Below are 18,249 nucleotides of genomic sequence, written 5' to 3'. Positions count from 1 at the left end.
CTGAAAACCCACATATTTAACAAAGCTCTGTGGAAAAGCTTGGTTTGGGCTGCCTTTCTGAATATCCTTTAAAAAAGAATGCCATCTGGATCTCTCTGGGGCTCCATAAAGTGGGACCATAAACAGAAAAGCCCAAAACCTCTTCTCTTTATTCCAACCGGTTGTGGTGACTCTTAAGATCCGAGCTCCTGACATACAGACAGACTGGTTCTATCTCAGCGGTTCTCAACCTTTGTGTGATGGCGACCCCCATCACACGGACGCGCCGCCCATGTGCGGCGGCGCCCCATGCGTGGCGCCCCCATGTGCGGCGCGCATGTGCGGCGGCACCCCCTGAGGGGGAAAAATGGCGGATTGCGTTGTTTGGTGACCCCGTAAAATGGTCGTTCGACCCCAAATGAGGTCGCGACCCATAGGTTGAGAACCGCTGTTCTATCTGAAGGAGATAATCCTACAAGTGCCGAGATGTTGAACTGCAAAGGCTTTATCTGTTCAAACCAGTAACGTTTTCAGGTGCCAACTAAAAGCCAAGCCAATGCAAAACTCCAAGAGTCTCTATCCAACCAATTTGATCTAGCAGACAGGGCATTCTGCAGATCCCATCAGCCAAAGAGTGTCAGCTGGTTGGGACTTAAAAGTCAGGCCTTTTCAACAGTAGCCTCTGTTCTGTGGAATATCCTTTCCTTTGGAAATGTGAAGGGCCCCAACCCTGTTGGCCTTTCATAAGGCTTTAACAACTTGGCTGTGTTCCCAAGCCCGGAGCTCTGAATGTGTTAAGGACCCCATTTCTTGGCTTTACTGTTGACTGCTTAACTATCTCAGCTGCCGTGTATACTTATTCTGGGCGTTTTTATTGATTTTAAATGTTTTTCATTGTGGCAGGATCCAATCTGGGTTGGTCGCTGGGACCCAGAGGTTTTGTCTTCTGAGCTGGAGCCCATACTGAGGGAATTTCTCTCTAGCCAGCTTTGAGAGAAGTTCCCTGAAGGTGGGCTTCAACACAATTCCAAAAGCTCGGAAGAGCAAACCTGTTATCCCAGTGCTTGACCCACATTGTATCCTGCAGCATTATCCTGGGACACGTATATTTGCCTTTATTCGTTTTTTATTGTTTTAAATTGTTTTTATACTTTTGGAATTGTCAGCGGCCCAGAGTCATTGGCTGAAATGTAGAACTGCAGTTACAACTAGACTTCAAAGGCAGCTCCACGTAGAATGCGTTGCATTAATCAATTTACCCAGTCAAGATGTAATTCAGTGCACGGCTGTTTACTCCCTGGCTTCTTTTAAATCGGGTGGATTGGGACTTGTCACATAGCCAGTGCATCTGAATTATGTGATCAGTGTTACAGGATGTAATGCTGCGTGCAGAAAAGTCACTGATTATGGTCAGGAGGGAAGAATTAGGAAGCTCTTGTCAGAGTCCTGAGGTTTGCAAACTTGGAAGAGAATCTTTGGAAAAAGCATGTAATTCTAACAGAGCTGGAGAAAACAATAGGTAAAAGGAGGAATAATAGAGAGTCTGTGACTGTCTGTGCTGTAACATTTGTGTATTCTTAACTCCTTGTTGGCTGCCATCCAATACAACCAAGTAACACCAGGATATACTTGCAAATTTAACTACCCTGAGTCCTAAGAGGCGAAATGTTAGAAATGTCAGTTTGGGGTGTTTGATTTATACCTTCGACCTAATTCTAATTATTTTAACCTCATAATTTGCATAAATCCAATCACGGCTATCAAATCTGACTACGACATAAATTCTTCCGGTAGCCTTTGATTTACAGCCAGTATACTGTTTTCTCACTTTGACCCTTTTGAGACTGGTTTGTTAAAAAATGGATTAGTGGAATGATTTAAAAGAAAGGAAGAAAATAAATGGTGAGGATAAAATGTTGTACATTTGCAATTGTGCAGACCTTTCTTCAATTTCACCCACTTAGATATAGAAAGTATTATTTTGAACTTACGAATGTCACTTCATCCTTACAGAAAGGTTAATTAGTGAAGAATATCACTTAATCATTACAAAAAGATGACAACAGTCCCTTACAGACCTGAATTTGTAGACCTATTGATTGGGATGGATGTGAGCATGAAGAATTCCGTGTCATATCATGCTTTTAGGATTCACCGAAGAAAAAGTGGATAAAGGATAATTCTCTAGATATTTATGGACTACAGTTCCCATCATCCCTTCCTGTGGGCTGTAATAGGTAAAGATGATGGGAAGTGGAGTTTAACATTCTAGATTTTACTCCAATCTGAAAGAAAAGAATTTTTTTTCTTATTCCTTCTGCACTCGTGCATCAAGACTCATACAAATCTCATTTAGTTCAGCAATAGAGGTAGTCCCCAGCTTACAGACATCCTTTTACTGAGCATTTGAAGTTATAACAGCACTGAAAAAGGTAACTTGTGATTGTTTTTCACACTTATGACCATTTGCGCATCCCCACAGTCACATGATCGAAACTTGGATGCTGGGCAACAGGGATGTATTTATGTCCTGGGGTCATGTGATCACCTTTGACAATCTTTTAACAAGCAAAATCAATGGGGGAAGCCAGATTCACTTAACAATCATGTAACTAACTTCACCACTGCAGTGATTCACTTAGCAAGAACAGTTGTAAAATGGGGCAACACTCAATTACTCAACTATCTTGCTTAGCCACAGAAACTTTGGACTCAGCTGTGGTCATAAGACACTACATTACCTGTAATGTAATATCATATAGATATGGCTATAAGCCATGATGGAGAAACTTGCTCCTTATTCTTTATCCCCAGTATTTTTTTTTAAGCAAAATGTTTCCAAGCAAGTAAGTTCTACTTCAGTGGTGGTGAACCTATGGCACGGGTGCCAGAGGCAGCACTCAGAGCCCTCTTTGTGGGCAAGCGCACCGTCGCCCCAGTCCTAGGCCTTCAGCTGGGTTTTATAAAATCTTTTCGCTTTAGGCCTCCGCCGCCATGTGCAAAAAAAAAAAAAAAGGTTCAATCAGTCAATTTCAACTTTTCACGGGAAAAAAAGATCTTGCAAAGTTGGAATTGATTGATTGAACTTTTTAGTCCCACCCAGTGTGCTGCTACCACTGCAGCCACGCCCACCCAATGGGCCACACCCAGCCAATGGGCCACACCCACCCGGCACTCGACGATGCATAAGTGGGTTTTGGGTTGCAGTTTGGGCACTCAGTCTCTAAAAGGTTTGCCATCACTGTTCTACTTGGACGTAGAAGGTGTAACTGTTATTGATGGATCATCCTCCTTGAATTAATCAGATTTTGTTTTTTTTAAGAAAGTCATCAGCAATGACAGTGATTGTCACATCTGGCAGAGACCTCCATTATTATGTGTTATATGAAGAGGGAGAAATCTTTCAGCTGGCACTGCTGCAAACGTGAATAACCAAGTTTCTCTTCTGTCATTTTTATTCTTTTTTTCCACGCTTCCCTTTGTTCTTATTTTCATTTTGACTTTGACTTTATCCTGCTGCAGTACTGTTTTCACTGGTCTGCTCTGCTAAAACACAGCCATTCTTGCCCACTTACCTACGATGAAGTCCACCTCTTGTGAAAATGAATTACAGGGAGCACATTTTATAAGATGCAGACATGGAGTGGTTTTTTCTTTTTCTTTTCTTTTTTTGGTTGTTTGATATTTTTGTCCACAAAAAGCAACATTTCCATTAATATATGCACAAACTACATTAAACCCTCTTTGAACACCAGTTCAAAGAGGTCTGCAAGGAGTTTACAGAATAAATCCTTTCTTCATTTCACTCTTGGATCTTTAGAAAAAGGATCCAGGCTAATCTCTAAGAAAGGATAGAAGGCTTCAGCTGAAGAGGAGAAGACTGATAAGTTGAAGGAATTAGAAATGGGGAAAAAATAAACTCTCGATTGCATATCAAGCCCTTAGCGAACATTTTCGTGGTATTATGTAAATGTTCCAACTTTCCTAATAAAGTTATCAAACAACATAGTTTTAAGGTATTTATTATATTCCCTTTTGTACTGAGCATAAAGCATTGCGAGTATAAGGCATTGTTGAAAGGAGTAGCAGGCTTAGCAGATCAGATTGCAACACAGAAACATTATATCCTCAATTTAAATCAGGGGTCTTCAAACTTGGCCCTTTTATGACTTGTGGACTGCAACTCCCAGAATTCCACAAGTCATAAAAGGGCCAAGTTTGAAGACCACTGATTTAAATGGACTAATGGGGGAAAGAGTGTTTTCCACGGCTAAACACCCATTAATATTAGGCTTACCCTACCCTGACAACAATAACTCCAATGAGTACAGCTAAGTTAGGGCACATCACCTCCTCTCTTTCCTCCTCACCTCAGCAAAAATCTGGGCAGTCTATCCCACTTTTGTCTTCTGAACAAGAGGTCCGTTTGGTCACAGTGCCACTCTGCTTTACAAAAGCAGAGAAAATTTGGCTTTTCAAACCAGGCTGAAGTGGTCTAGTGATTCTGATGAATGCCAAGCAAAGCAATGTGATTAAAATTGTCTTCTGGCTAGTTCTGACATTATTTTCTTTTTCAGCGTTTGAGCCTTTGTCTTTAACTGACTTCCCAATTATAAGCCACCTTGTGTTTCTTTGATTTGTTGGCCCTGTACACCCACATTATCAATCATGCCATCATCATCATCATCATCATCATCATCATCATCATCATCATCTACTCTACTTAATGCCACAAGCCTGCTTTCCCTTCAGTCTTCCCAACTCTTTCCCTCCCTCTCTCCCTGCCCTCAGCCACTGCCATTGCTTCAGAGAGAGATTCCAGCTAGCTTGATCTTTTGTTTTGTTTTGTTTCCTTTCCTCTCCCTTCCCCTCCCCTCCCCTCTCCTCTCTTCTCCTCTCCTTTCCTCCCCTTCCCCTCTCCTCTCCTCTCCTTTCCTCTCCCTTCCCCTCTCTTCCCCTCCCCTCACCTCTCCTCTCTTCTCTTCTCCTCTCCCCTCTCCTCTCCCCCTCCCTTCCCCTCCCCTCCCCTCTCCTCTCCTTTCCTCTCCCTTCCCCTCTCCCCTCCCCTCCCCTCTCCTCTCTTCTCCTCTCCTCTCCCTCTCCTCTCTTCTCTTCTCCTCTCCTTTCCTCTCCCTTCCCCTCCCTTCCCCTCCCCTCCCCTCTCCTCTCCTTTCCTCTCCCTTCCCCTCCCTTCCCCTCCCCTCCCCTCTCCTCTCTTCTCCTCTCCTCTCCTTTCCTCTCCTCCTCTCCCTTCCCTCCCTTCCCCTCCCCTCTTCCCTCCTCCCCCTCTCCTCTCTTCCTCCTCTCCTCTTCCCTCTCCTTTCCCCTCCCTTCCCCTCCCCTCCCCTCCCTCCCTCTCCTTTCCTCTCCCTTCCCCTTCCCTTCCCTCTTCCCCTCGCCTCCCCTCTCCTCTCCTCTCCTTTCCTCTCCTTCCCCTCCCTCCCTCCCCTCCCTCCTCTCCTCTCCTTTCCTCTCCCTTCCCTTCCCCCCCCTCCCTCATCCTCTCTCTCCTCTCCTTTCCTCTCCCTTCCCCTCCCTTCCCCTCCCCTCCCCTCTCCTCTCCTCTCCTTTCCTCTCCCTTCCCTTCCCCTCCCTTCCCCTCCCCTCCCCTCTCCTCTCCTCTCCTTTCCTCTCCCTTCCCCTCCCTTCCCTTCCCCTCCCCTCACCTCTCCTCTCTTCTCTTCTCCTCTCCTTTCCTCTCCCTTCCCCTCCCTTCCCCTCCCCTCCCCTCCCCTCCCCTCTCCTCTCCTTTCCTCTCCCTTCCCCTCCCTTCCCCTCCCCTCCCATCTCCTCTCTTCTCCTCTCCCTCCTTCCCTCCCTTCCCTCCCTCCCTCTCCTCTCCTCTCCTCTCCTCCTTCTCCCTCCCCTCCCTCCTCCCTCCCTCTCCTCTCCTCCTCTCTCCCTCCCTCCCTTCCCCTCCCTCTCTCTCCCTTCCCTCCCCTCCTCCCTCTCCTTCCTCTCCCTCCCCGTCCCTTACCTTCCTCTCTTTCCCCTCCCTCTCCCTCCTTCCTCCCCCTCTCCTTTCCCCTCTCTCTCCCCATCCCCTCTCCCTCCCTCTACTTCCTTTCCCCTCCTCTCTTCTCCTCCTCCTCTTCTCTCCCTTCCCCTCCCTTCCCTCTCCCCTCCCCTCCCTCTCTTCCTTCTCCTTTCCTCTCCCTCCCCCTTCCTCCCCTCCCCCCCTCCTCCTCTCCTCCCTCTCCTTTCCCCTCCCTTCCCCCTCCCTTCCCCTCCCCTTCCCCTCTCCTCTCATCATCTCCTTTCCTCCTCTCCTTTCCTCTTCCCGTCCCTTCCCCTCCCCTCTCCTCTCCTCTCCTTTACTCTCCCTTCCCCTCCTTCCCCTCCCCTCACCTCACCTCTCTTCTCCTCTCCTTTCCTCTCCCTTCTCATCCCTTCCCCTCCCCTCACCTCTCCTCTCTTCTCCTTCCTCTCCTCTCCCCTTCCCCTCCCCTCCCTCCCCTCTTCCCTCCTCTCTTCTCTCTCCTCTCCTTTCCTCCTCCTTCCCCTCTCTTCCCCTCCCCTCCCTCTCCTCTCTTCTCCTCTCCTTTCCTCTCCCTTCTCCTCCCTTCCCCTCCCCTCACCTCTCCTCTCTTCTCCTCTCCTCTCCTCTCCCTTCCCCTCCCCTCCCCTCCCCTCTCCTCTCCTCTCTTCTCCTCTCCTCTCCTTTCCTCTCCCTTCCCTTCTCTTCCCTTCCCTTCCCCTCCCCTCTCCTCTGTTCTCCTCCCCTCTGCTCTCTTCTCCCCTCCCCTCAGGATTTTGTCTGTTAAATCTGAAGTTGCTTAACATTTGTAAAATCAAGAGCTTTATTGCACACAGAATAATCCAAAATTTCTCAAAAGCTTTAGTTCTCAACAGAGGCCATTTTCAGAGAGGCAACTGAGACAGAAAAAGCATTGGCTGAATTTGCCCATCTTTAAACCAGCATATGATTTATTTGATTTGACTTAGCACATTTGATGGCTCGCTGGGTATTTATTTATTACATTTATATGCCAACCATCTCACTATCCAAAACGACAAGTTTTGTGTCAGTGCGTTCAATTATGGTTTATTCAGTAATCCACAGCCAATCAAATTATGTCAGCAGGTATGTGCCAGGTCACACAACAGTTCCCAGGGACTTGTGATTCAGCAGTTTCCATGGGCTGAATTTGCAAGAACCACTCAATGGTTTATCACTTGATGCGTTAACAAGTCTCTCTCTGGAACGCTGATAATCAGTTGTTTCAGCTAGTTTTGGACTGCAAGCACTATCTAGACCTGTCTATACCAGCTATACATTTATGGTCCAAAACAAATGGAGATATGAATGTTTCGCCCCCTCAGATTGGGAATTACCACATTAGTTTGTTTGTTTAATGTTTATGCCACCCATCTCATTGTTGCAGTGACCCTGGACAGCTTAAAATATAATAAAAAGATTGAAAAGATAATACAAAACAATTAAATTAAGAGGATTAAATAGAAATCTAAAAAAACAAGAGGATGGCTGATATGGAGGTGAGGATCTTCTCTTTATCCCATCATCAGCTTCCCCCAGCAAAGTGTCCCTATTGAAGCCCCAGGCCAGATGGCAGAGCCAGGTTTTCAGGCTCTTCCTGAAGACCAGGACAGTGGGGGTCGACCTCACTTCCAGTGGGAGAATACACCAGAAGATGGGGGCCACAGCAGAAAAAGATATTCTCCTGGATCCCACCACCCAAAATTGTTTGGCAGTTGGGATCCAAAGTAAGCCTCTTCCACTGGAGTAGGCTAGTCCCACTGGGTTGAGACGACTCCTGAGATATTTGGAATACTCTGGACCCATGCCATAAAGGGCTTTAAAGGTTAGGACTAACATTAACATTTTGAAGGCAACAAGGCTATTAGAAATAGAAAAGACAGAGGTGGTGGGCCACATTTGTAGAAAACTGCAATTTTGCACTAGGAGAAAACCTACCAGATGTCTCCAAAGTCTAGCTTCTGCATTAAAAGGACTAGAACAGTATTCCTATCAAGCATTTAAAATAATTAATTGAAGTCTGGACACAGACGATCGTTTATATTTCTCCCACTCATGTAAGTTGCAGGAAAAGTTTCACAAAACACGAAACTACCAAAAAAATGGAATTAGTGTAAAATGTTACATGAACATTTGGTAATCCAACTTTTGAATAACTGATCACCTCCAGTGCAGGTGCCTCTTTGTATTTTCTCTAGTTCACCACTAGATTTTCACTGAGCAAAGAAACATAACTGAAATCAATTTGCACGATCCGTTTTTTGCAGTTCATATAATTAGCCATGCAAGGGAAATAATTCTAGAGAATAAGTAAAATTATCGACTGGGCTTCAAAAATAGCAGAAGTTATTGGCAGTTAAAAGGTAACCAATACATTGTAAACCCCAAAAAGTTAATTCTGTCTCACCGAAGGATGAAAGCAAGAAGACCGATCCCATTGATTTTTCAATGCTTAGTTTTTATTTTATACCCTAAGAAATGCAGTGCAAAACCTATAGCAAGACTGGATATTGAATCAGGGCCAGAGATATGGAGCAAGACATTTTAGGCATATGCATTGCTTTTGACTGTCTTTGTCTGCAAAAACAACATAGGAAATAGTAGAGAAAAAAAAAGACATGGCTGCTTTCTTGATCCAAAGAGAGACGCCTTGTGATGCAATGATTTCAAAGGATTTCATCCAATTCAATAACTGGAATAGTTCATAAGGAAAAGGATATAGAAAGCTTATACACCTATATCAGGGGTGTCAAACTCAATTTCATTGAGGGCTGCATCAGCATTGCGGTTGCCCTCGGCGGGCCAGGTGGGTGCGGCCTATTGGGTGGGTGTGGATGGAATGGGTGTGGCCAGCTCTACATCGTTCGCGTCAAGAGTGCCTGTGGGGGCCTGGGCAGGAGTGTGTCAGATCTGAGGGTCTCTGGCAGAAGGGGGTGGGACCAGGGCAAGCACCAAGGCATGGTTCATTTCTTCATTCCTCACAAAGGGTGACATCTCTCCAGCATACACCCAGGGGTTGGTTCCTCACTGTTTGTAGACGGCCTTGTGGAGCTAAGACTGAATGTGTTTCAGCATAGATGGCCACCACAAAATTGTACATTGGCTCCCAGCTGGTCTGGGCCAGGGCCAAGGCAGTAGGGGCAGTTCCCTCACTGTTTCCAGGATGGCTTTGCAGGCCACATGAAACCACTTCGTGGCTGTTTGACATGTCTGGCCTATAGCCTTGGTTGAAAAGTGACTAAGCAAACTTGCCTTAAGGTCATGCTTTCATATAAGTTCTGACTATTTTTAAAAAATTTTTTAAACAAGTGTGTTTATTTATTTTATCCTGTCTTTGTTGCTTTGTAAGTTGCTAGATGGCGAACCTACCCCTTCCTCCTCCTGTTTTCTCCACAAGAACAACCTTGTGAGTGATTTGGGTTGAAAGGGAGCGACTGGTCCAAAGTCATCCAGCTGGCTTTCATGGCTAAAGCAGACGCCGCTATCTCCTGATTTCTAGGCAGCACCTTAACCACTACACCAAATAAGCTTGTCAAAACAGAATTTTACCAAAGTGGCTTTGGCAAGACCACACTGTAACACTTCCAGCATAATAAAAGTCTGAATTCACATCAAACATGCTTATTCGCAGAGGACTTGAGGCAGCAGGCTTATAATGCATGTGTAATGAATATATTCAAGCAATGCTGTGGGTTGATCGTTAGTACCTTATCTTGGCTTCTTCATGTTGGCTGTAATATAGATTGATTTCTTCTTCTTCTTTTGATCTGACTTTGTTATTGCATTTTTAAAGTTCTCTCTCCTTTGCCTACATATGTGTGTGTATACAGCATGTGTGTGTAAGGCACTTGATAAGCCCTCATTATGCAAGTGAAGTGCAGCAGCAAGATGAAAATGTGGAGTGCAGATAGTCCTTGACTTATGAGTGTTCATTTAATGGCCATTGAAAGTTATGACAATGCTGAAACAAAGTGGCTGGCGTAAAACTCGCGCTGATGACTGTTGCAACATCTCCTCAGTTGCACAACCAAAATTCAAAGGCTTGCATTTATGATGGTTGCAGTATCTTAAAATCACATGAACGCCATTTATGATCTTCTCAGACAATCCAGATCAATAGGGATGAGCTTGATTCACTTACTGACCCTGTGAGTCACTTAATGGCTGTTGCAAAAATGGTTGTAAAATCAGATGTGATTCAGTTAATGACCTGATCACTTAGCGGCAGGAGTTCTGGTCCAAATAGTAGCTGTACGTAGCTATAAGCCGTAAGCCGTACTTGCACTCTTGTAAGGTTTACATCACTTTTTGGAAAATGGGGGGGGGGGAAATTCCCAGGGAAGAAAATTGCCTAGCAGTAGTAAAAGTTAAGGAGAAAATGGCTTTCTATAAAAATAAGGTATTAAAAATGAGATAAATGAGTCAGCATTAACAGTAACTAAGAAGAAGGATTTTAAAGCTCCTTTGGATAGTAAACACTCCCAGCATGTGATTATTCATCATGAATACGTTGTTAACTCCCCCGAGCACCAAGATTATCTTCTTTCAGTTCCTCAGGTTTTTTTTTCCCCTTTCTTTTTCTTTTTGCAATCCTAAAACAATTATATTTGGCTTCATTTAGTGCTCAAGGATGTTACAATCCTACTCTGCCAATTTTTGTAATTTGCTCCAACTCCACGTATTGTTCAGAATAAAAAAAAAATGAGGTGTGCTCAGAATTCTCTAGCTTATTTGAGGAAATCCAACTTTTTTATGCTTAAGAATGTAGTTTTTGAGGACGTGGGCAGAGCCCTTGCTGATGTTAACTGGGCATGGATGTGTATTAAAATAGACAAGGTGGGGGAGTAAGGGGTTGGATTCTCACTGAAGTCAATGCTTCCTTGCAGAAGGGAGAGGTCCCAGCAGCCTCAAAGGAGGGACTGATCTAACTCTCAGAATAACAGAGTTGGAAGAGATCTTGGAGGTCTTCTAGTTTCAGATAGGAGACCTTATACCAGGGGTAGGCAACCTTGGCTCTTTTATGACTCATGGACTTCAACTCCATGCTGTCTCAGGAATTCTGGGAGTTGAAGTCCACAAGTCATAAAAGAGCCAAGGTTGCCTACCCCTGCCCTATACCATTTCAGACAAATGTCCAATCTTTTCTTAAAATCCTCCAGCAATGGAGCATCTACAATTTCTGAAAACAAACCTCTTCTGTGTTTAACAGGATGATAATTAGGGAAGACTCTAGAAGAAGACTATCTGGAGCCGTGGATGTCAGGATTTAAGCCTGATGGAAATAACAGTGGCTGCTCTTATGAAGGACTTGTGGTGGGACATGGATGAAGCGTGGCCAAATGTTTGTCCTGCTGGACTTCTCAGCAGCTTTTGAATGACATTTATCACAATATCATCCTGGGCTACTTGTAAAAGTTAGAGTACTGTGGTGGCTTTGTCCCTTCCCAAGCAGACAGGGCCAATTGCTGGTTACAAAGTGAAAAGGTTGAGTCCTTGGGTTGATGGACATGAGGAGATCATGGGGAGAAAGGACTCTTCCATCTGAACTAGTATACCACTTGCAGTTTTTCCTAGAACACATATATAATCCATTTATATTCTTATTACTGTAACTCATACCATATGGGGATATATTTTAAGACCACTTGGAATCTTCAGTCAGTATAAAAAGGGAGTGTTCATGAGTTTACAAGTTAATCTCCACATTACCATATAAATTCATATTACCATTCAATGGCTATTGATTTGTTTCCGAATGCAGTTATAGATGCTGAAAATCAGCTACAACACATCTACGGCTTAGGCCCTGTTTTGAGATAGTTATCAAGTGCAAGGTCTATAGATCCAAATTTCATTAAAGAGTTGAATATAGAACATCTAAAATGGAAGATAACTACACCCTATGACTCCCAATAAGGAAGGAATTGATGGTGTAATGCCTCCCACTGGTCATTAGCCAATATAGCAAAATGCTAATAGTGGGAGGCCCAAACCAATGTGTCATGATTCTGATAGATCAGTGGTTCTCAACCTTTTTAATGCTGCGACTCCCAACCGGTCGTAAGTCGAGGACTAAACCGGTCGTAAGTCGTGGACTTTCCCTGCCCGGGAGTGCCGAGCATGCGTGCTGCCGCCCCCTGCGCCAGCCAAGGTGTAGCTGGCAAGCGGCAGAGACGGAGCAGGCCGACCACCGGCTGGGCCACCAGCTGGCCCAGCCCAAGGGAGGTAAGGCACCCGCTGGAAAAGGAGAAAAAAATGGCGGACAGCCTTGCTTGGCCACCCCTGTGAAATGGCCGATCAACCCCAAATGGGGTCGTGACCCATAGGTTGAGAATCGCTGCGATAGATGAAACCCTTCAAAAGAACTTTGAAGCATTGTTTTCCTTAAAGAATCTTTTATTCAGGAAACAAAGTATTAGCACTACATAGTTGAACCCAAAAAACCTAAATTCCCTTCCCCTTGATATAAAGTAACAAAGTACAATTCCCACCCCCAATAAACTGTCATAAATCACATTCCCCAATTAGCTTAAAGCGGGGGCTTTCTCCTTAGATCCATAGCTCACCAACATGTTATCAGCTTGTCCTTGAGTTCCCATCACAGCGATATATTATGGCTAGCTGAGTTTACATTCCAACCCCCCTCCCCTTTGCTGCACCTGATTTCTAAAGCAAGAAAAGCATTGTAAAGGAATAGAGAAAATGGCTGCATTTTCATCAGTTGTCAAAGCGGGAACATCCAATGTTAGCAGCGTTGACACAATGAGGTTCACAAGTTCATATTGTAGTCTAGACTTACAATATTCATTTAGTGACCATTCAAAGTTACAACAACACTGAAAAAAGCAACTGATGACCATTTTTCACACTTATGACCATTGTAGTTTTCCCATGGTCGTGTGATCAAAATTGAAACGCTTGACAACTTCTATGCGTGGAAATGTTGATGAACATATTGACAGATCCTATAAGTCTCCTCTGTTCAGTGCAGTTCCAGATAAGTAAAATAGCATTTTGAACTTGTTTGCTAGATAAAGCAATTACAAGAGGACTACTTTATGAAGCATCTTCTTTATACTAAGTAGTCCTGAAGAGTGACACAATGGGGGTCATGACTTGAGCGTGTATCTGCACAAAAAAGTAAGGTTCTACATTTAGGCAAGAAAAACCAAATGTACAGGTATTGTATAGGGGGTACCTTGCTCAATAGTAGTAACTGTGAGAGGGATTTCGGAGTCCTAGTGGACAATCATTTAAATATGAGCCAGCAGTGTGCTGCAGCTGCCAAAAAAGCCAACACAATGCTAGCCTGCATTAACAGAGGGATAGAATCAAGATCACGTGAAGTATTAATACCACTTTACAATGCCTTGGTAAGGCCACACTTGGAATACTGCATCCAGTTTTGGTCACCACGATGTAAAAAAGATGTTGAGACTCTAGAAAGAGTACAGAGAAGAGCAACAAAGATGATTAGGGGACTGGAGGCTAAAACATAAAAGGAACGGTTGCTGGAATTGAGTATGTCTAGTTTAACGAAGAGAAGGACGAGGGGGGACATGATAGCAGTGTTCCAATATCTCAGGGGCTGCCACAAAGAAGAGGGAGTCAGGCTATTCTTCAAAGGCAGGACATGAAGACAGGACATGAAGCAACAGGTGGAAACTAATCAAAGAGAGAAGCAACCTAGAACTAAGGAGAAACTTCCTGACAGTTAGAACAATTAACCAGTGGAACAACCTGCCTCCAGAAGCGGTGAATGCTCCAACACTGGAAATTATTAAGAAGAGACTGGACAGCCATTTGTCTGAAATGGTATAGGGTTTCCTGCCTGAGCAGAGGGTTGGACTATATGACCTCCAAGGTCCCTTCCAACTTTACTATTATTATTATTAAATGTATTTATTTATTTTTAACCCATCTTTATTATTTTTTTGTAAATAACTCAAAGCAACAAGCTTGCCTAATACTCCTTCCTGCTCCTATTTTTTCCACAACAACAAACCGATGAGAGGGGATAGACAGAGAAACAGTGACTGACTCAAAGTCACCCAGCTGGCTTTCATGCAAATAGAATTAATTTTCTGGGGTTTTTCTTGTAAAAAACAACAACTGAATGGCTACTTATTTAATCTTTTCACTACTTGCAACTAGATATCTCTGCTTTATTCAGGTGCCTTTACAGCAATGAGTAATCGGTCAAAAAAAAAATCACAAGTTTTACAAACATAAAGTCAACATTGACTGAGTTCATGTATGGATCTAATTTTCTTGCAACTGGCATACATGCAGGTTTTTTTATTTGCTTCTTTCAGGATGCTTGTTTTCAACTTCCCAGTCTAGCCTCAAGTCCTTGAGTTTCTTAGTGGCATCATCCTATTCTGGTGCTAACTTTAGTCAAGATAATACAAGAGAAAGTTATGGAGTATTTCATTTTTAAAACTTTGATATTGATATTGAGCAATGGTATCAAGATAGGAATATATTGAATAGTTTGATAATTACTTCAATTATAAAAACAAAACAAAAAAATTCCTGGGAAAATATTTGGAGAAATAAATGAGGGTTTATACGTAAGTCTTACTGCAATTCCCTTCCCTGTGGTTGTGAGGAAGGAATATTTTAGATCTTTGCTACCCGAAGGATGGAATTTTGAACAGCATTTCTTTTGAGAACATATATTCCGAAAATAATCTTCAAAACTTCAAAAGATTTATGCCTGAAGAGGTTTCTCTGTTGTTGAGCAGAAATTGTGCTGCTGATTGTCTTGGCCCATTGGCAATGGAAATATGACAACATAGGGTAGGGTAATTATGTATCCATGCTGCCTTTAACGAGCAACTTTCATTGCAAGGAAAATTGTAAACCACAAAAAAAAAAAAAAAAAAACAGCCTAACTTATTCTCTTGCTGCTGTACCATTTACAGCTTAACTTTCCCATCTCATGTAAATGAGGACTGAAATGAGAATCCAGCTACTCACATTAGAAAATGTGTCTTAAAGTGCTTTCAGGGCACGCCAGATGCTCTTGGGGGGGGGGGGTAGGGTAGGGTAGGGAAATAGAAAGAAGGATTTGCAAAGCAAATGTTCCTTTCTCAAATTGAGCAGGTAAGAGACTTTTCTTTTTGTTTTTTTCTTTTTTCAAGCTTGGGAAATTGTTTTGATTGAAAGAGACAAAAAGAAAGAATTAGAAAGAATGTGCGACTCCTCAATGCATATGATTTACTTCGGGTTTTTTTTTTTTTGCTCATTGTAATTAAACTAGGATACTGTGTTACTGATTAATGAAGATTGCCCTACATGTTTACGCAAGCGCACATGCACCAACGCACACACATACACTCATTTGCATTCTTTTTGAAAAGGTTTAAAGCCCTTTTACAGAAATTTAAAAAATAAAAATAGACATCTGATTTTCTATTGTGCATCATTATGTATTATTATGTAGAGGTGCATATGTGTGTGCACAAGACATAATAGTTATTGTTTGGAACGTGGCTCAAGATCCCAAAACAAACAAACTCACTTGGAATTCCAGCAACAAAGTTTTATTTAAAATAAAGCGTTTGCAAAGGCTTGGTGGACTGAAACACACACAGAAGTTCAGCCGTACCTTAAAGAGCTGTTTGACACATTTTTATATCCTACCTCCGACGCAGTTTCCCTTCTCCCCTATCGCAATCAACGCCCCTTCCCTAATCATCCAATAAACTATCCGGACCACCTAAAACCACTGTCCTTCCCATGTTCCAGGAAGCCCCATTGTCCATATCCTACCTTTCACCATCGTTAGCACAGTTCGTCTCCTATAGTTATTTCGATATTTTCTCTGCTTGCAATTTCAGTTAGCTAGCAACTTCTGCTTTTCTTATTTGTCTGTAATTTACTTGCCTGACTTTATGACTTTCAGGTGGCTTCTTCTATCGACATTGGAAATTTCTGAATAATACTTTATTCCTTTCACTTATTAAGTGGTGGTTTCATCTATTTGTGTCTATGTGGACAACAAATCCATTTCTTTCTAAGGGACTACCTGAATAAGCTTCAACAAGGATATGTGTAATAAAGATGATGCTGAATGCTACCCCTTTCGGACTCCAACCCCCAGAGGTTAGCAACTCTTTGCAATTCTAGGAACTGTAGTCCAACCACTACAGTTGGGGAGCACTATGTCAGGCAGGCCAAAGGTACATGGTGGCTTTGTACACGAGGTGGCCCATCCCATCCAGGGAATGCTTTTCTACTTCATATTCTGTCAGGCAGGATGAATATGGAAACAGAGGCACGAGGAGAAAAGAGGAGTCCAATTATTATCCTGAACCCCCAAAGGCCAGATTTTGGTTCTCCAGGAGGAAAGGGGTTAGACGAAGATCAAGATACTTTCTGGTTAAAAGAAGCAAAAGATCTTCAGAAACAAGAACTGATCTTCACTGAGCTAGTCAACTGCCATGGCTATCTGGCATAGTCCATCAAAACTGAAACAAAAGCAATGGCTTTGGGGGTTAAACATGCAATTGCATAATGTTTGTGAGAAGGTGCAAATACACACAAAGAATCAAGAAATGTCTGTTCATCTAAAAATATGAAATTGTCTTTGAATTTCACTAGGTTAATCAGACTTCCCTCACAGTAATCAATTTCTGAGGCAAACTCTTTCCTTTCCTTTCCTTTCCTTTCCTTCCCTTCCCTTCCCTTTCCTTTCCCCTCCTCTCCTCTCCTCTTTTGCATTTCTCAACTATCCAACAATTATTGACCCTCTGGCCATGGACAAAACTGCTTAAACCACTCAGTGTAAACTGAGTATAAAAACATAAAAACAATACTACCACTACTAATAATGAAATCAGTACATGCAAATGTAAGAATCTTGTCAACACATAATGTTTCGGATATTTCTAAAAAGACTTCATAATATGTATGGATTTTTTTTCTTTTTAAAAAAGTCTTTTTATCTTGTCATTAGAAAAATGAGAATGATATAGATGCCAAAGAAAACCATCTGGAAAGGGCACTTCAAGTAGCTTTAGAGGTAGTTTCCATGGGATCTTTTAGCTTTGCTTCCACACTATGTTTTTTCTCCCAGTGGTTGTTCTTTTCAGCTTTGTAAACTTAACAAGTTTCTGTGGTCAATGTTATAAGTGCTATCCTCCTCTTTGCAAGAGTGAAGGTGGATCTCAGAGGAAGTTTTTTTCTGATTCAGAGTGAGCTTCTTTGGCAATCATAAAAAGGGACGCCCACAATAGCTGTGTTGAAAATGAATAGTTAAGTGAAATGCTTTTCCAGAGATGAAGCTGATTCTGCACTGATCCCATCAATTCCTGGTTTGTATTTGCTAGAAGAAAGGGGTATTCTTCTTCTGTACAGGAGTGTTATTTGAATAAACAAGGAATATATTGATATACCGTATCAGAGGCTACATCATAGCACATTAAATCTTAAGTTGTCTGAGATGGACTTGTAAATTGGTATATGTCAGAAATGGAAGTTATGCTAGGCTGCTTATTCCAGCAATTATGCAATCATCAGTTATTATCAATTGATTTTTTTTTAAAAAAAGTAATACAAAATGTATAAAATATTAGAAATGTATATAACATAGCTATGTCTACATTTTACACACACACACACACACACACACACAAACTCATCAACTGGATGTAATGCAACATTTAATTATTGCATACTGGACACATATTTATCTTGCTCCCCTTTCCCCTCATGCCCCAAAATATATATCTCAAAGTACTTCACACTATCATAGGCATCCACCACAGCCAGTTGAGCTCAGTAGAGCATCTGATTTTACCCAATCCAGGGGTGACAGCCTGCTTCTGCATCTCCTGCATCTTGGCCATCCCAGTATTCATCCAGTAATACAGGCTTAAGTTAAGTCAGAATAATTCCCTGCTTCTGGACTTTGTGCTTCAAGTGGGGGAAAAAACCCCAAAACTTTGACTTTGGTTTTTGCTGATTAGATAGGTTTGTTGTTATAGAAATGGCTAGTACAGTGATGGCGAACCTTTTAGAGACCGAGTGCCCCAAAACTGCCTCACCCCCACCCCGCCCCACTTTGCCCCGCCCCACCCTGCCTGCCCCTGCTCCACCCCCCCACTCCACCCCACCCCACCTGCCTGCAGGGTCACCCCCACCTCCATGGCTCACTGCAGCAGATTGCCCAGGCAGCCCTGCAGCGCCATGGCAGCCACACCTTCCGCCCGTACCCCGTAGTATCATCTGGGGCACCAGGGTGGAGTCTTGTCCCTGCTGCCCAG

General features: G+C 43.1%; 1 protein-coding gene across 1 annotated transcript in view; it reads left to right on the top strand.

The window, feature by feature from the left end:
* The first annotated feature begins 7,546 nt into the window (after window positions 1-7,546).
* CNTN5 (contactin 5) overlaps window positions 7,547-18,249 on the top strand; it is a 139,212-nt gene continuing 128,509 nt past the window's right edge. The window contains exon 1 of the mRNA XM_039338372.1: window positions 7,547-7,704. Within this exon, the coding sequence (XP_039194306.1) occupies window positions 7,547-7,704 (158 nt within the window). The remainder of the gene's footprint in view (window positions 7,705-18,249) is intronic.

Source organism: Crotalus tigris, unplaced genomic scaffold, assembly GCF_016545835.1.
Source record: "Crotalus tigris isolate CLP2741 ecotype Arizona unplaced genomic scaffold, ASM1654583v1 scf7180000017698.756297, whole genome shotgun sequence".
In the NCBI taxonomy this organism is placed as follows: domain Eukaryota; kingdom Metazoa; phylum Chordata; class Lepidosauria; order Squamata; family Viperidae; genus Crotalus; species Crotalus tigris.
This window is presented reverse-complemented; position numbering and strand designations above follow the sequence as displayed.